General features: G+C 40.3%; 1 protein-coding gene across 1 annotated transcript; it reads left to right on the forward strand.

Annotated features, from left to right (window-relative positions):
• Positions 1 to 5,099: 5,099 nt before the first annotated feature.
• LOC120227619 (cytochrome P450 3A12-like) lies at positions 5,100 to 18,346 on the forward strand (the record flags this gene model as incomplete). The annotated part of the gene is made up of 5 exons (XM_039225698.1): positions 5,100 to 5,170; positions 11,172 to 11,265; positions 13,392 to 13,444; positions 17,880 to 17,979; positions 18,273 to 18,346. Coding segments are annotated over exons 1-5 (392 nt in total), but the record flags the coding sequence as incomplete, so codon positions are not given.
• Between the last annotated feature and the right edge of the window lie 705 nt (positions 18,347 to 19,051).

Below are 19,051 nucleotides of genomic sequence, written 5' to 3' on the forward strand. Positions count from 1 at the left end.
TTGGTCTATGTGTCTGTTTTTGTGCCAATACCATACTGTCTTGATGGTGACAGCTTTGTAGTAGAGGCTAAAGTCTGGGATGGTGATGCCTCCCGTTTTGGTTTTCTTCTTCAATATTACTTTGGCTATTCGGGGTCTTTTGTGTTTTTGTGGTTTCGATAGCATTGATTTCTGCTCTAACCTTTATTATTTCCCTGTCTTCTGCTGGTTTGGGGTTTTATTTGCTGTTCTTTTTCCAGCTCTTTATGGTATAAGGTTAGGTTGTGTATCTGAGACCTTTCTTCCTTTTTAGGAAGGCCTGGATTGCTATATACTTTCCTCTCATGACTGCCTTTGGTGCATCTCAGAGGTTTTGGGCTGTGGTGTTATCATTTTCATTGGTTTCCATGTATTTTTATAATTTCCTCTTTAACTTCTTTGTTAGCTCATCCATTCTTTAGTAGGATGGTATTTAGTCTCCAAGTATTTGTTGTCTTTCCACAATTTTCCTTGTGGTTGACTTCAAGTTTCATAGCGTTTGGTCTGCAAATATGCACGGTGTGATCTCGATTTTTAGTACTCATTGAGGGCTAATTTGTGTTCCAGTATGTGATTGGTTGTGGAGAACGCTCCATGTACACTGGAGAAGAAATATGTATTCTGCTGCTTTAGGATGAAATGTTCTGAATATATCTGTTAAGTCCATCCGGTCCAGTATGTCATTCAAAGCCATTGTTTCGTCGTTCGTTTTCTGTTCAGATCATCTGTCCATTGCTGTAAATAGTGTGTTGAAGTCCCCTACTAGTATGGTATTATCATTAATGAGTTTATGTTTGTGAATTGATTTATATATTTGGGTGCTTTCATGTTTGAAGCATAAATGTTTACAATTGTTAGATCTTTTTGGTGGATAGATCCCTTAATTGTGATATAATGCCTTTCTTCATCTCTTGTTACAGTCTTTATTTTCAAGTCTGGATTATCTGATATAAGCATGGCTACTTGGGCTTTCTTTTGGCGAGCATTAGCATGATAGATGGTTCTCCAAACCTTCACTTTCAATCTGCAGGTGTTCTCAGATCTAAAATGAGTCTCTTGTACATAGCATATAGATGGATCTTGTTTTATTATCCATTCAGCTACACTATGTCTTTTGATTGGAGCTTTTAGTCCATTGATGTTTAGAGTGAGTACTGAAAGATACAAATTTATTGCTATTATGTTGCCTGTAGAGTTGGGATTTCTGGTGGTGTTCTCTGGTCCTTGCTAGTCTTTGCTGCTTTTGGTCTTTTTGGGGTTGTTTTGTTTTGTTTTGTCTTTTCTCCCCTCAGAGAGTTTCTTTTGAAATTTCTTTAGAACTGGGTTAGTGGTCATGAACTCCTTTAATTTTTGTTTGTCGAGGAAACCTTTTATCTCTCCTTTCATTTTGAGTGACAACCTTGCTGGATAAAGGATTCTTGGCTGCACATTTTTCTGATTCAGCACATTGAATATATCTTATTACTCCTTTCCGGCCTGCCAAGTTTCTTTGGATAGGTCTTCTGTGAACCTGCTCTGTCTTCTCTTGTAGGTTAAAGACTTTTTTTTTCTCTTGCTGCTTTCATGATTCTTTCCTTGTCTGAGTATTTGGTGAATTTGACTATGATATGCCTTGTTGATGGTCAGTTTTGTTGAAACTAATGGGAGTCCTCTGTGCTTTCTGGATTTTGATGTCTGTGTCTTTCCACAGGTTTAGTAAAGTTTTCTGCCTGGATTTGCTCACATAGCCCTTCTATCCCTTTTTCTCTCTCTTCATCCTCTGGGACCCCCAGGATTCTGATGTTGTTCCTTTTGATGAGTCACTGCGTTCTCTAATTCTTACATCATTCTCTTTTGCCTTAGTTTCCTTCTTTTTTCTACCTTATTTTTCTCTATAAGTTTGTCCTCTATATCGCTGACTTGCTGCTCTGCTTCATCCATCTTTGCCACTGTAGCATTCATTCGAGATTGCAGCTCCATTATAGCTTTTTACAAATTTCATCCTAACTCTTACTTCTTTTATCTTCACAGAAAAGGATTCTCATGAATTTTCAACCCCAAGTAGTGTTCTTATTATAATGAGTCTAAATTCTGCTTCAGACATCTTGCTTGTATCTGTGTTAAGTCCCTGGCTGTCATTTCTTCCTGTTCTTTATTTTGGGGTGAATTCCTTTGTTTCATGATTTTGAAGGAATAAAAGGAACTAATAAGGTTAAAAAAATAAAATTAAAAGAAAAGAAACAACACAAAAAATCAAATAAAGGATGCTGGATGCTAGGTGTGTTTTGTCCTAGCTGTTTAAAGAAGCTTGATAGATTAGAGGAAAAGGGGAAAGGTATGAAAAGAAAAAAAGGAAAAAAGAAAAATACAGAGAAAAAAGGAAAACTTTGTTAATTTGAAAAAATGAATACACTAAAATAGAATAAAGTGGCATGATGGAAATAAAATAGAATTTTTGAAAACTTACAAAAAAGTAAAAAATATAGTAGAAAATTTTAAGAAAATTATTTTTAATAAAAATGGAAAGTAAAAATAATTGTTTTCCTCTTTCTGTATTCAAGAATAAAAGAAAAGGCAAAGAAAAAATTGAATAGATTGACCAGTGAACAGACTGAAATATGATTGAAATTACCTCAGTTTCCCCTAGAAGTCAAACTATGAAGTACTTTATAGTCCTTAAACCAAGCAGGATACAAAGGAGACTGAGAAAATGGATAAATCCTTCACTGTTGAGGAGGACACACAGTTACTTTTATTTGGCTGTACTATAATTATCTGGTAGTGTTCTCTCTTTTCACCTTGAATGCTGGCTGGGTTTGAGATCTTCCTTTACTGTACAAATTTAGAGCACACTTTGAAAAGTACATAATGACTGTATTAGTACAGGAAGGAGTAGATGAGAGCCATGGGGTGTGCAGGTGTTCATCCAACATGAAATGTCTTCCTTCACATATTGTGCACAACTCTGAGGATGTAAGTCTGGTCATTTCAGGTGTTCCTTTTTGGGGAAGGATGGGGCATGGCACTCACAGCTCTATTATTCTCCCTTGCAGACAAGGCCAGCTACATGGGTTTGGTACTGGCTGCATTGTAGTCACCAGTAAAAACTAGCCTATCACTGTTGGGGTAGATTCCAACCAGATGGAGCAGGCCCTGAGATGAAAAGGGCAAGGGAATGCTCATATTAGGCTTAATTATGAAATCATCACAACCTAGCATGAATTTCAGAGGAAGATGAAAATATATTAGTTCCCACAGAGGCCTGGTTTCCATGTAAAATAAGAAAGGCTTCATGGGAGATGCCTAGGTGGCTCAATTGTTTGATTGTCCAACTATTGATTTCAGCTTAGGTCATGATCTCAGGGCTCATGAGTTTGAGCCCTGTGTCAGGTTCTGTGCTGTCAGTATGAGCCTGCTTGGGATTCTCTAACTCTCCCTTTCTCTCTGCCTCTCCCCTGCTTGCACTCTGTCTTTCAAAATAAGTAAATAAAATTAAAAAAGAAAACTAAAAAAAGAAAGACTCTGTGTTTAGGTAAGAGAATTAAATTGTCAAGAATTATCAGATGATACGAATCTGCCTTGTTTGCATGTATTCTGTGTACTGCTCTGTTGGGGGAACATCAAGAGGGAAATCCCAACCAACAATACTCTTAATGCTATCTTGACTAGCATCTCATTTCCCACTAAGGTGAGGCAGTGTCCTTTGTTCTGGAAGACCCAGAAGGCAGATGATGTATGGGCTGCCATGGAATTAGGAACAGAAATTTAACCAGTTTGCTGCTGCAGCTTTGGGTCTCACTATTTCCCATAAGTGACACTTATTAGGGAAGGGTAAACATTGAATGTGATTATTGCCAAATGCAGAAGACTTTTCGATCTCTATTCATGTTAGCTTATTTACAATATGTCCTAGTAATCAATGGCTGTTGGAAATATAATTTCAGTCACTGAGTCTCAGTATCTATGTCTATAAACCCGGAAAATAGCATGACCCTTTTGAATGGTCAAGGCACCAAAAGGGTGCAGAAATATTTCAGAATTCCTGGAACTTTCTTTTCTATTCTTCCTAGGTATCATCTTCCAGCTTCCCATGTCTGTCCTGTGTTGGTATTCCAGCTTGGAGACTTTCTTAATTACCACTTTGTAGGACTCCATTGTCCCACAGATTCCAGAGGTATGGCACATAATCCATGATATCTCAGGACATGCAGACACAGACCATGAGTCAGAGTGATGATGATGAGCTGATGTAATTTCCAGAGGCTATGTCCTCATACCTCTCCCAGCAGGTATGTGGCATGGCGCCCAAGATCCACCCAGAAGGGATACTAGGAATCCCAGTAATTTCATCTCTACCAGCTCAACCCTACCAATGTTTCTGGACGACCTCTGAGCACATAGTGCTTTGCTGGGGACTAATGTTGATGAGTGCTCAGTCTGTGCCCTTAAGAAGCTCTCTCTTTGTAAGGCCAATAGGTGTTGGGCTGGAGGGGTAGATAGGACAATAGTAGAACTAGGGGGTTGAGGGGACACAAATTTCCCAGAGCAAGAAGTGGTTATATCTGTTCAAGGAGTTTGTGAGGAAAGACTCTAACAGAGGGGATACTGTCAGCTCTGGATTTGAGGATGATTAGGGTCCTTCTGTGGGAAACAGGAGCTTTTGTAGGTAGAAAAAAACTACATGAGCAAAGATGTGTAGGCCTAGCTTGTTCGAATATTTCAAGGATTTTGGAGTGCAGACAGCCATGGTGACATGGACACGTTAGAGATTTAGGAACAGTGACTTTATCTGAGTTCCTGTAACCTTTGAGATTACTGATAACACTGAATGAGTTGTTTATTGATTTCCACAGAATATGAACTCAAAAGGAGGTCAAACTGGGAGTGTTCATGATACTTTGCCAATGCTCATGGCTGGGGGAGGGAGGCACCGTCAGGTGGAGCACAGGTAGCCCTTCTACTGGCTGCAGCTCTAGCCCTGCCCCATCTTCAGTGTATACATTCCAGCCTCACTGAACCTCTGCAGGTGGGAAGAGAAGCTCTGCAAAGGACAGCACACACTGCTGAAAGAAAGTAGAGAGGTTGGCAGAGGGAAAGTGGCCATGGACCTGGTTCCAAGCTTTTCCACAGAAACCTGGCTTCTCCTGGCTACCAGCCTGGTCCTCCTCTATCTGTGAGTAACTGTCCAGGCTCATTGCTTCTGTAACCTTGGGCTTGGGTTGCTAATGAGCAACATCTACCCCCTTTTCCTTGTCTGTCCCATGGATCAAGAGTTAACAAAGGGGAAGTTCCTGAAGTGTTGGGTGCTTTAAATAAGCTAGACACACATAAGGGGTTATTATTGACCTCACCCAGATGTGCAGAAGGAGTACTTCCACAGCCCAACTCCAATTTCTGTAGTTAGGAGGGCTGAGAGACATTATTTACTCCTAGGATGATCTTCTGTTTCACTACCAGTTGTAACCTAGACCTACCAAGCGAAATTCACCAGAGGCAGATAAAGGTCAACAGGCCTCTGTGCTCTGGAGTCCTCACCCCCATCCCAAGTTCTGGAGTTTCTGGAGGCAGAGGGAGTAGCTTGGGTCTGGTCTCATTATCTTTACCTTCCTGGTCTTGTCTGCTACAGGACGTGTGTAAAAGGATTGGGCCTTTGTCTCTCAGGTGGCTCCTGCTCCTCTCCCTCCCACAATCGGGCCACCATGTACACAAGTCACTGGTGGTCCCAGACTTCCAAGGGTACTGGATGTGCCTCACCTTCCTCCTCAGACTGGACTCTTCCCTCTTTACTGTGCCTTTCTCCTGGCCATTCCCCCACCTTGCAATATGCAGAACTCCTTATCCATAAATGAGCGTCTTTAGAGCTGAGGAGACTTGGGAGAAATCTTGAAATTTTATTCATTTTATGTTTTCCTTCTAGTCTCTGGGAAGGTTAGCATTAGTATAGAGATTTTTTCCTCCACCGATATGAAATCTGCCAGCAGGCTTCAAAGACATAGCCCCCAAAAGCAAATTTGGATTTTAAATGTGTTTTTTCCCTCTATGTTACAGTACAGGAGGAGGAATCAAAATTATTAGCAGAAATATTCCTTTCAGTGGTGGGTTTCCAGGCATCATGGAACAGGTTGGGAAAGGACTTAGCTTCAAACTATGGGTAGGAACGGTCCCATCCATGTCACATTTGACCTCTATCTCAGTTTCACTTTCTTTAAGAGTAGGAAGTCATAAGGATATGAACATAAAACATATAAGCCTCATTTTCATTTACTGAAAGGAAGGTTGAGAGTGTTGGGTATTGTGGCAACGCATATTCTGGGTGATGACATTTAAATATAATTGATGTAGGTTATTTTCATTCTATTTATTTTTTTCTTTCATAGTTTATTGTCAAGTTGGATTCCATATAGCACCCAGTGCTCATCCCCACAAGTGCCCTCCTCCATGCCCAACACCCTCTTACCCACTCCTCCCCCCTCCATTAGCCCTCAGTTTGTTCTCAGTATTCAAGTGTCTTTCATGGTTTGCTTCCCTCCCTCTACCCAACCATATCTCCCCTTCTTCTCCCGCATGGTCCTCTGTTATGTTTCTCCTACTCCTCCTATAAGTGGAAGCATATGGCATCTGTCTTTCTCTGTCTGACTTAGTTCTCTCAGCATAACACCCGCAAGTTCCATCCAAGTTGCTACAAATGGCCAGATTTCATTCTTTCTCATTGCCACGTAGTATTCCATTGTATAGATAAACCACGTTTTCTTGATCCATTCGTCAGTTGATGGACACTTAGGCTCTTTCCATGTTTTGGCTGTTGCTGAGAGCGCTGCTATGAACACTGGGGTACATGTGCTCCTATGAATCAGCACTGCTGTACCCCTTGGGTAAATTCCTAGCAGTGCTATTGCTGGGTCATAGGGGAGTTCTACTAATTTTTTGAGGAACCTCCACACTGTTTTCCAGAGGGGCTGCACCAGTTTACATTCCCACCAACAGTGTAGGAGGGTGCCCGTTTCTCCACATCCTTGCCAGCATCTAGAGTCCTCTGATTTGTTCATTTTAGCCACTCTGACTGGCATGAGGTGGTATCTCAGTGTGGTTTTGATTCGTATTGCCCTGATGATGAGGAACGTGGAGCATCATTTCATGTATCTGTTGACCATCTGGATATCCTCTTTGGAGAAGTGTCTGTCCATGTCTTCTGCCCATTTCTTCACTGGATTATTTGTTTTTCAGGTGTGGAGTTTGGATACTAGCCCTTTATCTGATATGCCATTTGCAACTATCTTTTCCCATTCCATCAGTTGCCTATTAGTGTTATGGATTGTTTCCTTTGCCGTGAAGAGGCTTTTAATCTTGATGAGATCCCAATAGTTCATTTTTCCTCTTGATTCTTTTACTTTTGGGGATGTGTCAAGTAAGGAATTGGTGCGGTGGAGGTCAAGGAGGTTGTTTCCTGCTTCCTTCTCTAAGGTTTTGATGGTTTCCCATCTCACATCCAGGTCCTTTATCCATTTTGAGTTTATTTGTGTGTATGCTGTGAGACAGTGATCCAGTTTCATTATTCTGGATGTTGCTGTCCAGTTCTCCCAGCACCATCTGTTAAAGAGGTTGTCTTTTTTCCATTGGATACTCTTTCCCGCTTTCTCAAAGATTAATTGGCCATACATTTGTGAGTCCAATTCTGAGTTCTCTATTTTATTCCTTTGGTTTATGTGTCTGTTTTTGTGCCAGTACCATACTTATTACTAGTGTAGTAAGTCCATTTTGTGCATTATAGCTTGTAGTAGAGGCTAAAGTCTGGGATGGTGATGCCTCCAGTTTTGGTTTTCTTCTTCAATATTACTTTAGCTATTCGGGGTCTTTTGTGGTTCCATACAAATTTGAGGATAGTTTGTTTTAGTTTTGAGAAGAATGCTGGTGCAATTTTGATTGGGATTGCATTGAATGTGTAGATTGCTTTGGGTAGTAATGACATTTTAACTATATTTTCTTCCAACCCATGAGCATGAAATGTTTTTCCATTTCTTTGTGTCTTCTTCAATTTCCTTCATAAGTTTTCCATAGTTTTCATCATACAGATCTCTTATACCTTCGGTTAGGTTTATTCCTAGATATTTTATGGTTTTTTGTGCAATTGTGAATGGGATCAGTTTCTTGATTTCTCTTTCTGTTGCTTCATTATTGATGTATCAAAATGCAACTGATTTCTGTACGTTGATTTCGTACCCTGCAACTTTGCTGAATTCATGGATCGGCTCTAGTAGGCTTCTGGTGGAGTCTGTCGGGTTTTCTATGTAGAGTATCATGCCATCTGCAAAAAGTGAAAGTTTGACTTCTTGTTTGCCAATTATGATACCTTTGATTTTCTTTTGTTGTCTAATGGCTGGATATTAGGACTTCCAGCACTATGTTAAACAACAGTGATGAGAGTGGACATCCCTGTCATGTTCCTAATCTCAGGGGGAAAGCTCTCAGTTTTTCCCTGTTGAGGATGATGTTGGCTGAGGGCTTCTTATAGATGGCTTTTATGATGTTTAAGTAAGTTCCTTCTATCCCGACTTTCTCGAGGGTCTTTATTAAGAAGGGATGCTATGTTTTGTCAAATATTTTTTTCTGCATCTATCGAGAGGATCATATGGTTTTTATCTTTTCTTTTGTTGATGTGATGTATCACATTGATTGTTTTTTGAATATTGAACCGGCCATGTAACCCAAGGATGAATCCCACGTGATCTTGGTGGATAATTCTTTTTATGTGATGTTGAATTCAATTTGAAACTATCTTGTTGAGGATTTTTGCATCTGTATTCATTAAGGATATTGGCCTCTAGTTCTAATTTTTGCTAGGTCTCTGTCTTGTTTAGGAATCCAAGTGATGCTGGCTTCATAGAATGAGTCTAGAAGTTTTCCTTTGATTTCTATTTTTTGGAATAGCTTGAGAGGAATGGGTATTAACTCTGTTTTAAACGTCTGGTAGAATTCCCCAGGGAAGCCATCTGGCCCAGGGCTCTTATTTGTTGGGAGATTTTTTTTTTTTTCATTTTTATTTTTTTTTTATTTTTATTTTTATTTATTTATTTTTTTTACAAATAGTTTATTGTCAAATTAGTTTCTACATAACACTCAGTGCTCATCCCCAAAGTGCCCTCCTTCATGCCCATCCCCCCCTCCCCCCCACATCCATCAGTCCTCAGTTTTTGTCAGCATTCAAGAGTCTCTCATGGTTTGCCTCTCTCCCTTTCCCCCACCATTTCCGCCCTTCTTCTCCCCCTTGTTCCTCCGTCAAGTTCCTCCTAATCCTCCTATACGTGCAAACATATGGTATTTGTCCTTCTCTGCCTGACTTATTTNTCTCTCCCTTTCCCCCACCATTTCCGCCCTTCTTCTCCCCCTTGTTCCTCCGTCAAGTTCCTCCTAATCCTCCTATACGTGCAAACATATGGTATTTGTCCTTCTCTGCCTGACTTATTTTTTTTAATGTTTTATTTATTTCTAGGAGAGAGAGAGAGACAGCGTGAGCAGGGGAGGGTCAGAGAGAGAGGGAGTCACAGACTGAAACAGGCTCCAGGCTCTGAGCTGGCAGTCAGCACAGAGCCCGACGCTGGGCTCAAACCCACGAACCGCGAGATCATGACCCAAGTGAAAGTCGGACGCTTAATCGACTAAGCCACCCAGGCGCCCCAGTTGGGAGATTTTTTTTTTAATATTTTCCCGTGTAAATTTTGGTAGTCAGTGTGTGCTTAAGTTAGCTGAAACTACCTGTAAGGTATGTTGAAGCATTTCTACCTAGCATCCTTTCCACCATACTTTCCTAATTTGCGTCTATGAGGTTAACCTTATAGGCCTGGCAAGTTCATGGTTAAAATGGTGGTGGCAGCCTCTTCCCTCAGCCTCTCTCCTTCCTCTGCTCTGCCGTCTCTCTACAACACCTAAGTGGAAGGCTGGCAAGGATCCAGAACCCCTGAGTTGTGGGATTCCATAGGCAACTCATGAAAGATGGATAGTAGGCAGGCCTGCCATAGGGAGCACCATCCATAATGAGTTTTTGAGATAGTTGATGTACAGAGTTAGTAAACTAAGTGACTATCTTTAAAAAATTGAGTGGGTCTTGCAGTTTACTGAGCAGGTGAACATCACAGGTTGGAGGACATGAGGCCACAGGGAAGAATGGTCTGAGAATGGATTGTTTACTTTCTGATTCTTTTATATGGTATCATTCAGGGGGCATATGGGTCAGTCCCCCTTTTCTGGAGCTCAAGAGAACCAGATTGCTTGACAGCAGAGACTTGGGTGGAACTGAAAACATGTCATATTATATGAGGTCAGTGGAGCCTTGGACACAGTTTTCATTGTACAGAAATAAGAACACTGTGGTTGCTCAAGGCTTCTACAAAGATAGATTTAAGACGGACCAGATCCAGAATCATTACAAAGCCTAAAAGAAGGAAATGTAGAAATGTCTCTGAGTAAACTGGCAGGGACATTTTCATGGTAGGCTCTCAATAACCCTCTCTTACTGAGTGAGTGCACTTAAGTTAAATCTCATCATTGGAGCAGAAAAACAATTTCTCCTCTTTCTCCCTAGAGTGACAATCAACAAAGTCATGGGAGAGTCATTTACTAAATAGGCATCAGTGAATTTCCTGTAAGAATTCCACCCTGAATTTTTCAGGACCTCTCAATGTGGAAATATTTACCAAGTCTTCACTCTAAGATTGAGATCATCAAGTTTTCAGCTACTCTTTACTATGTGTCACTACTTTTTGTGGGTCTCACAGAGGAGGGAGGGGAGGAGATGATGAGTAAATGTAATTCTTCTTCTTTTTTTTTTTATATTTCTGAGAGAGAGAGACAGTGTGAGAAGGGGAGGGTCAGAGAGAGAGGGAGACACAGAATCTGGAACAGCCTCCAGGCTCTGAGCTAGCTGTCAGCAAAGAGCCTGATCCGGGGCTTGAAACCACAAACCATGAAGATCATGACCTGAGCCAAAACCGGCCGCCCAACCGACTGAGCCACCCAGGCGCCCCTAGTAAATGTAAATCTTGCTGTTGGAATTGATGTTATTATTTATTGGATATATGTTACCTTTCCCACTTGCCTCTTCCAGTTCTGCGTCAGTGACTGGCCAGCCCCACCACCTCTTCTACCATCTCTGTGACCAGGCTTTTTCTTTCACTTTAAAGATATGGGACCTATACACATGGACTTTTTAAGAAACTGGGAATTCCTGGGCCAACACCACTGCCTTTTTGGGGAACTACTCTGGCCTATCGTAAGGTGAGTGTTGTCTGAGCTTCCTCTATTGCTTCTTATAATTGCAAATCTTACCTTAGTTCCATAGTAAAAATGCTTGGGTTTCAGGCTTTCCTGAAATTGTGACATAGGACCCACCCAGCACATGGCCAGGTATAGCCCAGGGCTCTATTACTTCTGTTAGGAGTCTCGGGTTTTCTGTCAGCTGGCAGCCCAGCCCTCTGGCTGATTCACCACAAGACTTGCTCTTCCAGGTTGTGAGCATCATGAAGAGGTTTTTCTTTCTGGTAGGTGCAGATTCTCAGGAGGGCATAATCATACTTGATATTAGCTGAAAAGCATCAGAGGTGACCCTGGTAATGGCTCATTAAGTTCTGTATGCTAGAGTAAGACTTTCCTGTCCATAGTATGTGCTCTGAGTAGCCTTTTTGCTTTCCCGGATGGTTCTGGAGCTTTGGCTAATGAGCAGTCCCAGATTCACTTTTGAGGAATTTGCACATAATTGGATTTTCCTAAGAATTGTCCAACCCCCTACAGTTATTTCCAGGGCTCTAACTCACCCGTTGTCACCTATGACATCTTTTGGCATTTGATTGGTTGAACCAGGGCTCTGCTTTAATTCTCTGCCTTCAAAGGAGACACCCTATGTGTGAGTTGAGCAGGAAGGAGTGTAACTGAAGCAAGATGGTGCTTTTCTATTGCTTCAGATTTTAAACTCTAAACAAGTTGTGTGTGTGTGTGTGTGTGTGTGTGTTGTTTTTCACACAAACTTAAAATTGCTCATACAAAATCACTAGAAAAGAGATACTTTGACAAAACTAAAAAATATTTAATGAAACTAAATGGAATATACTAGCAGACACACAGATGGAATGTTGGTGGAGTTGTTGTGGCTAATCCAGCTCTGATCCTTCACCTCAGGCCCAGCCCATGGACAGAAGGTTAGGAGCCCAATATCAGAAAGCCAGCAAGCAGAGTCTCTAGTACAGGTGGCTCTCTGCCCTGGAGTTCCTTTCCCACAGACTTGCGGCTTGTTTCTCAGCCCCCAGGTCTCCCTCCTGAGGCCTCAGTGCCTAATAACCACCTACGACCTCCTGGACTTTTCCTTCTGAAAAAAGCAATAATTTCCACTTTTCACAGATCTATTCCTTAGTGGATGCACCCCAAGACCCACATTTCTGGGCCCCCTTTTACGTAGTTAAAACATCAAAATCACGGCTGAAATTAGCCACAGGATATTTTGTTGTTGTTGTTGTTGTTGTTGTTGTTGTTTTGGAAGTGACGTAAGTGAAAACTCAGAACAAGTGTTTAATTTGCACTGTCCTTTGTGGAGTGGTGGTACCATCCTCTCTCATCCGTATTGAGGTAAATGACTGGAAGGCAAGTCCACTTTGTTATTCATTCGTCTCTCACTTTCTCATCAAGAAACATGTGTGGGGTGCCTGGATGGCTCAGTTGGTTAAGCACCCAAATCATGATCTTAGCTCAGGTGTTGATTTCAGGGTCGTGATTTCAAGTCCCATGTTGGACTCCATGTTGGGCATGAAGCCTACTTTAAAAGAAGAAGAAGAAGAAGAAGAAGAAGAAGAAGAAGAAGAAGAAGAAGAAGAAGAAGAAGAAGAAGGAGGAGGAGGAGGAGGAGGAGGATGCCTTAAGCTCTTGTAAATCTGCTAGACTAAAAGAAGTCACTGGTGTCTTAATTTCCTATGTCCACTGGAAATCTAGTAGGGCTCATGAGATCTATGAACAGGTGGTAACTGTGGGCCACACTGGCTTTCCCTCAGTTTCCATTTTCTCAAGTGGCCCTGAAGGCAATAATTCAGATGGTTATGAGATTTAGAGACAACCTATGCACAAGTCAAACATGTCAGAAAGACAGAGGTTACAGGGTTTTCATAGATGGGCTAAGATGTTTAGTCTCTACAGTACTTGTGGAAAACTCAAGAAGGACTTGAAATTCTGTTACAAATATGTCCTGTTTTCTCTGTTCTCCTGTAATATGCCTGAATAAGAGCTTCCCTCTACCTGCCAATTAGTGGTAGAATGCCATATTTTATGCTCTGAGTCATTATACCCCACCACCACCACCCCCCATTAGAGGTAGGGCTCAGTATATTTAGGTTAGTAATATGTTTTGTTTCTTCTTCCAGGGATTTTGTGATTTTGATGAGAAATGTTTTAGAAAGTATGGAAGAATATGGGGGTGAGTATTCTGGAAACTCCCAGTGGACAGGCTTGTTATGATCAGGCCCGTGCAGTGTGGACAGTCTCATTTGAATTCCCATTGGGATGAAGCCCACTATGTTAAAGCTTCTTGATTCTTTCTCTCCCGGGATCCCATGTGTCACCAAATGTGTGGGTCCAATGTGAATCAGGCCTAGAGAACTGTAGGGTATCCTTTATTTACATTTTAGATTAAATCTTTACATTAAATTTTATACTTTGGGTTAATTTTGCCGCTAAAAGAAGAACTGGACATGTCAGTATAAATGCATCCAAACTCATAGAAAGTACATCAAGAGTGAACCCCAATGTAAACTATGAACTTAGGGTGATAATGTCCTGTCAGTGTAGGTTCATCAATTGTAACACATTATAACCACTGTGATGGGGGGTGTAGATACTGGTTGTGTATGTTAGGCTGGGGTGGGTATATGAAAAATCTGTATCTTCTTCTCAGTTTTTTTCCCTAATGTGGATAACTCCTATTCTATTCTATTTCTTTTGAAGTTTCCACCAAGTTTTTATTTATTTATTTTTAATAGTTTATTGTCAAATTGGTTTCCATATAACACCCAGTGCTCATCCCCACTAGTGCCCTCCTCCATGACCATCACCCCTCTTCCCCTCCTCCCCACATCCATCAGTCCTGTTTTACTGTGAACCTAAAACTGCTCTAGAAAAAAATAAAGTCTTATGAAAAAACTTTGCAGATCCAGTGAGAAGTCAGCTAAACAAAAGCCTGAGGAAGTTCTCAGCTTACCAGCATGAAAGATGAGTGAAAGAGTAGTTCCTGGATGAACAGAGAGCACTGTGTGTGCAGTGCAGGGTAGGGAGACAAACAGGGGAGTAAGTTCTGGAAGAAGACAACCAAGGAACCAATAGAGGTGATTACTCATTGGGGGAAGACAATGAGATATGTGCCATGTATCTTTTTTTAAAATATAGTTTATTGTCAAATTGGCTTCCATAAAACACCCAGTGCTCAGCCCAAAAAGTGCCCCTCTCAGTGCCTATCATGTATTTTCCCTCTTCCTCTCCCCCACCTCCCATCCACCCTCAGTTTGTTCTCTGTATTTAAGAGTATCTTATGGTTTGCCTCCCTCCCTCTCTGTAACTATTTTTTCCCCTTCCCTTCCGCCATGGTCTTCTGTTAAGTTTCTCAAGATCCACATATGTATGAAAACATATGATATCTGTGTTTCTCTGACTGACTTATTTCACTTAGCATAATACCTTCCAATTCCTTCCACATTGCTACAAATGGCATGTGACCCAGCAATGGCACTACTAGGAATTTACCCAAGGGATACAGAAGTGCTAATGATAGGGGAACATGTACCCCAATGTTTATAGCAGCACTTTCAATAATAGCCTAATCATGGAAAGAGCCTAAATGTCCACAAACCAATGAATGGATCAAGAAGATGTGGTTTATATATATAATGGAATACTACTTGGCAATGAGAAAGAATGAAATCATGCTGTGTGATTTAATTTTTGAACCATATGATGGTTTATGTATTGAAAATAAAGAAAAAGCTTAAAACCTAAAAAGAGGAGGAAGAGAAAGGCTGTATAAACAGAATGGAAAACCATTTCTACTCAGCTTTTTCTTACTTTGTCTGCAAGGGTGCAGTTGTTTTATTCAGTGTTTTAATACTGAGCCAAAGACTTTTCAACAAAAGTATAATCAAGTATTTCATTCTTCCATTCTATGGACTGGAAGATATGTGGGAAATTTCTAAACCACAGTGTTTCCCTGGTGGGCTGATGATGGACTTGGCATTTTGTAGTATGGCCTTGGCTGCTTGCAGTGGATGCTCCCACTGAGATTGGCTAGAGGTTTGCTGAAACAGTGTGAGAGGTATAGTGTGGTGTTGGGCTGCCCACAGTAGGTGTTGTATTTCTCTACACTTGTTGATCTTCTCAGGTCATGTCCTCAGAATCCATAAGGCTCTGCTGAGTTGGTGTGGCCCATAAGCAACACGATGGAATAGAAAGAACACAGATCTCTGGATTGCCACTGGTTCATCTCCAGTGTCCTTTCCTTCCTACATTCAGTACTGGTCAGCTCTGGCTGGAGTCCGTCTTACATCGTGGGCTCCAGTTCTGCATTTAGTAAATGGTTCTCATGCTTGACTGTGAATAAGGACCACCTGGGAGGGCTTGTTAAAAATGCAGATTCTTGGTTTCCTTCCTCCAGCAACACAGAATCTGAAGGATCTGGGGTGGGGTGCGACAATCTGAATTTAACTGGTAGTAGAAGTATTAGGGCCGTGTGAGATCATAAAAGTAAAGGGTAACTTCAAACCACTGTCCCTAGTCTATCTTGGTGTTTTTTAACAAACATGATAAGATGAGGGAAATCATCCATGAAATATGATCAAGCTGATGGGAGAGCTGATCTAAGTGCCACCTCAGTAACTTAATTATCACTGCTTAAATTATCACTGCTTAAACGCTAAATATACTAGACTCCCACTGACACTTTCTGAGTTATACTTTTCGGACATGGGGAGCAGTTAGTTCAGTGATTCTCACTCATTTTTATATGTGATCACAAAACCATTTGAAATTCCTCTGTGATATCAAAGAAAGAATAAGGAACTTATAGTAAATCTATTTTGATCTGGCAAATGGAAATGATTGATAATGGAAAACAAAATGCCAGAGACGGTGTAATTAAGCTTCAAGTAAACCTCATGCCAGTGGCCGATTCCCAATAAGGGGCATATTGAAAGATCAGGCCATTCTTTCTCATTGCCATGTAGTATTCCATTATATAGATAAACCACATCTTCTTGATGAGAAAGAATGAAATCTGGTCATGTGTAGCAACGTGGATGGACCTTGAGGGTGTTATGCTGAGTGAAATAAGTCAGGCTGAGAAGGACAAATACCATATGTTTGCACGTATAGGAGGATTATGAGGAACTTAATGGAGGACCATGGGGGAGAAGAAGGGGAAAAATAGTGGGGGAGAGGGAGGGAGGCAAACCATTAGAGACTCTTGAATGCCAAGAACAAACTGAGGGCTGATGGGGGTGAAGGGGAGGGGAAGGGGGTAATGGGCATGGAGGAGGGCACTTGTGGGGATGAGCACTGGGTGTTATATGGAAACCATCTTGACAATAAACTTAAAAAAGGAAAAAAAATAAAGTAACTAATGGTTAAATTTTTAATGAATATTTGTAACTAAATATTTGTACCAAAACTAAGAAGAGTAAATAAAAAGAAGTCTGTCTGCATTCAAGGGGGAGAAAAGACAATAAACTATTTAAAAAAAAAAAACAAAAAATAAAACTACCCTATGACTCAACAGTACCACTGTCAGGAATTTATCCAAGGGATGAAGGAGTGCCAATGCATGGGGGCACATGTACCCCAATGTTTTTAGCAGCACTTTCAACAATAACCAAATTATGGAAAGGGCCTAAATGTCCATCATCTGATGAATGGATAAAGAAGATGTGGTTTATATATACAATGAAATACTACTTGGCAATGAGAAAGAATGAAATCCTACCATTCAGAGCAACATGGATGGAACTGGAAAATATTAGGCTAAGTGAAATAAGTTAGAGAAAGACAGATATCATATGTTTTCACACATATGTGGATCTTGAGAAACTTAACAGAGGACCATGGGGGAAGGAAAGGGGAAAAAAGTTACAGAGAGGGAGGGAAGCAAGCCATAAGAGACTCTTAAATACAGAGAACAAACTGAGGGTTGTTTGTTCTCAGCCTCCGCCGGAGGTTGGGGGAGAGGGGAAAATGGGAGATGGACATTGAGGAGGACACTTGTTGGGATGAGCACTGGGTGTTGTATAGAAGCCAACTTGACAGTAAATTATATTTAAAACTAAATAAAATGTTATAAATGAGTAAGCAAATTTTAGAAATTTGCAAAGAAGGGCAAAGAAGTGATTCATAACCCTACCATAACTTTTTGAACATTCTAAGACTTTTTCATCTGCAGATACATCTTACATATCTGTGATCAGTGTATCTAAAATTTTCATCTAATTTCTATCATATACCTTTCATGTGTTTGATATTTTTAAAATTATAATTCTTCATGTCTGAGTGGGTGAACTCTCCCTCATTATCTTTTTTTTCTTAGATAATTTACTTGCCTTCAGTTATTTACTAACCTAACTTTTTTTTGATAAATATAACAATTATTTAAAATGTCTAAAATACATAAAAAATATTGAAATATTCTAAATGTACAGAGAATTATGGAGAACGGTAGGGGAAATACCCATAAACACATCACAAATGTTCTCATGTTGTTTCTAATCATGATGTCAAAGAATGGATTAGGTAACATCAGGATAAAAGTCTGGACTTCCAGGAGTGTCTGCCACTGCAGAAACAGGCATGTTAAATAATCAGCTATTTCCCTTATGCAGGTTTTATGATGGGCGACAGCCGGTGTTGGCTATCACAGATCCGGACATGATCAAAACAGTACTAGTGAAAGAATGTTATTCTGTCTTCACAAACCGGAGGGTAGGTAACAGTTTATTTTTAGTGCACTTATTTATTTATAAAATCTTCATATTAAAATAATTATAGATTCACTGGAAGTTGTCACAGGATATCCTATGTCATGTAACCTTCAAACTCTTTCCCCTGAGGTAATATCCTGCAGAATTACAGTAGTTTCCAACCACAAATTGCCATTGGTTCTGGCCACAGAACTTATTCAGATTTCAGCAGTTTTATGTTTACCCGTGTGTGTGTGTGTGTGTGTGTGTGTGTGTGTGTGTGTGTTGCTGTCTGAACATTTATCTTACATGTAGATTAGTGTATCCACCACCACAATCACGTTACAGAGCTGTTTCATCACCAAAATTCTCCCTCTTACTATTCTTTTGTAGGCACAGTGTGTAGCTTGTCTTTTTGTTGTATCAGGGTCTTCAGCAGAGCAAATATGTTTTTATTTTGATGAAGTCAATTCATCCTTTATTTTCCTTTTATGGGTTGTGACTTTGGCATCATGTTTGAAAACTCTTCAGCCAGCCCTAAGCCCCAAGGATTTTCTCCAAGTATTTATGTTTTACATTTATGTGTATAGTTTTACATAGTTTTATGTTTTACATATATAATGTAAATATTATGTAGTTTTATGTTTTATATTTAAGTCTATTATCCATTTTGGTTTGACTTTTTGGTGTTAGTTATAAGATGTACAGTTTACGTCAAAGCCCTCCCCCATTTTTTTTTTGACTTATCGATGTCTATTTGCTCCAGCACCATTTGAGAAAAGACTATAGTTCCTCCATTGAATTACTTTTTAATTAATTATTATTAAATCATCAAAAATCAGTTGGGTCTATGTGTGTGTGCATTTCTCATTCTCTGTTCTGTCTATTGATCTCTGTAACCATCCCTCCACTGGTGCCAGGCTATCTTGATTTTGTAGCCATATAGTACTCTTGAATACTGTGTCCAGTGACTCCTCCCATTTTATTTTTGTTTTTTTAAGGATTGTATTTTTTTTAATTTTTTATTCTTTATTTATTGTTGAGAGAGAGACAGAGTGTGAGCGGGGGAGAGGCAGACAGAGAGGGAGACACAG

Source organism: Hyaena hyaena, unplaced genomic scaffold (genome assembly GCF_003009895.1).
Source record: "Hyaena hyaena isolate Hyena2069 unplaced genomic scaffold, ASM300989v1 scaffold_2586, whole genome shotgun sequence".
Classification (NCBI taxonomy): Eukaryota; Metazoa; Chordata; class Mammalia; order Carnivora; family Hyaenidae; genus Hyaena; species Hyaena hyaena.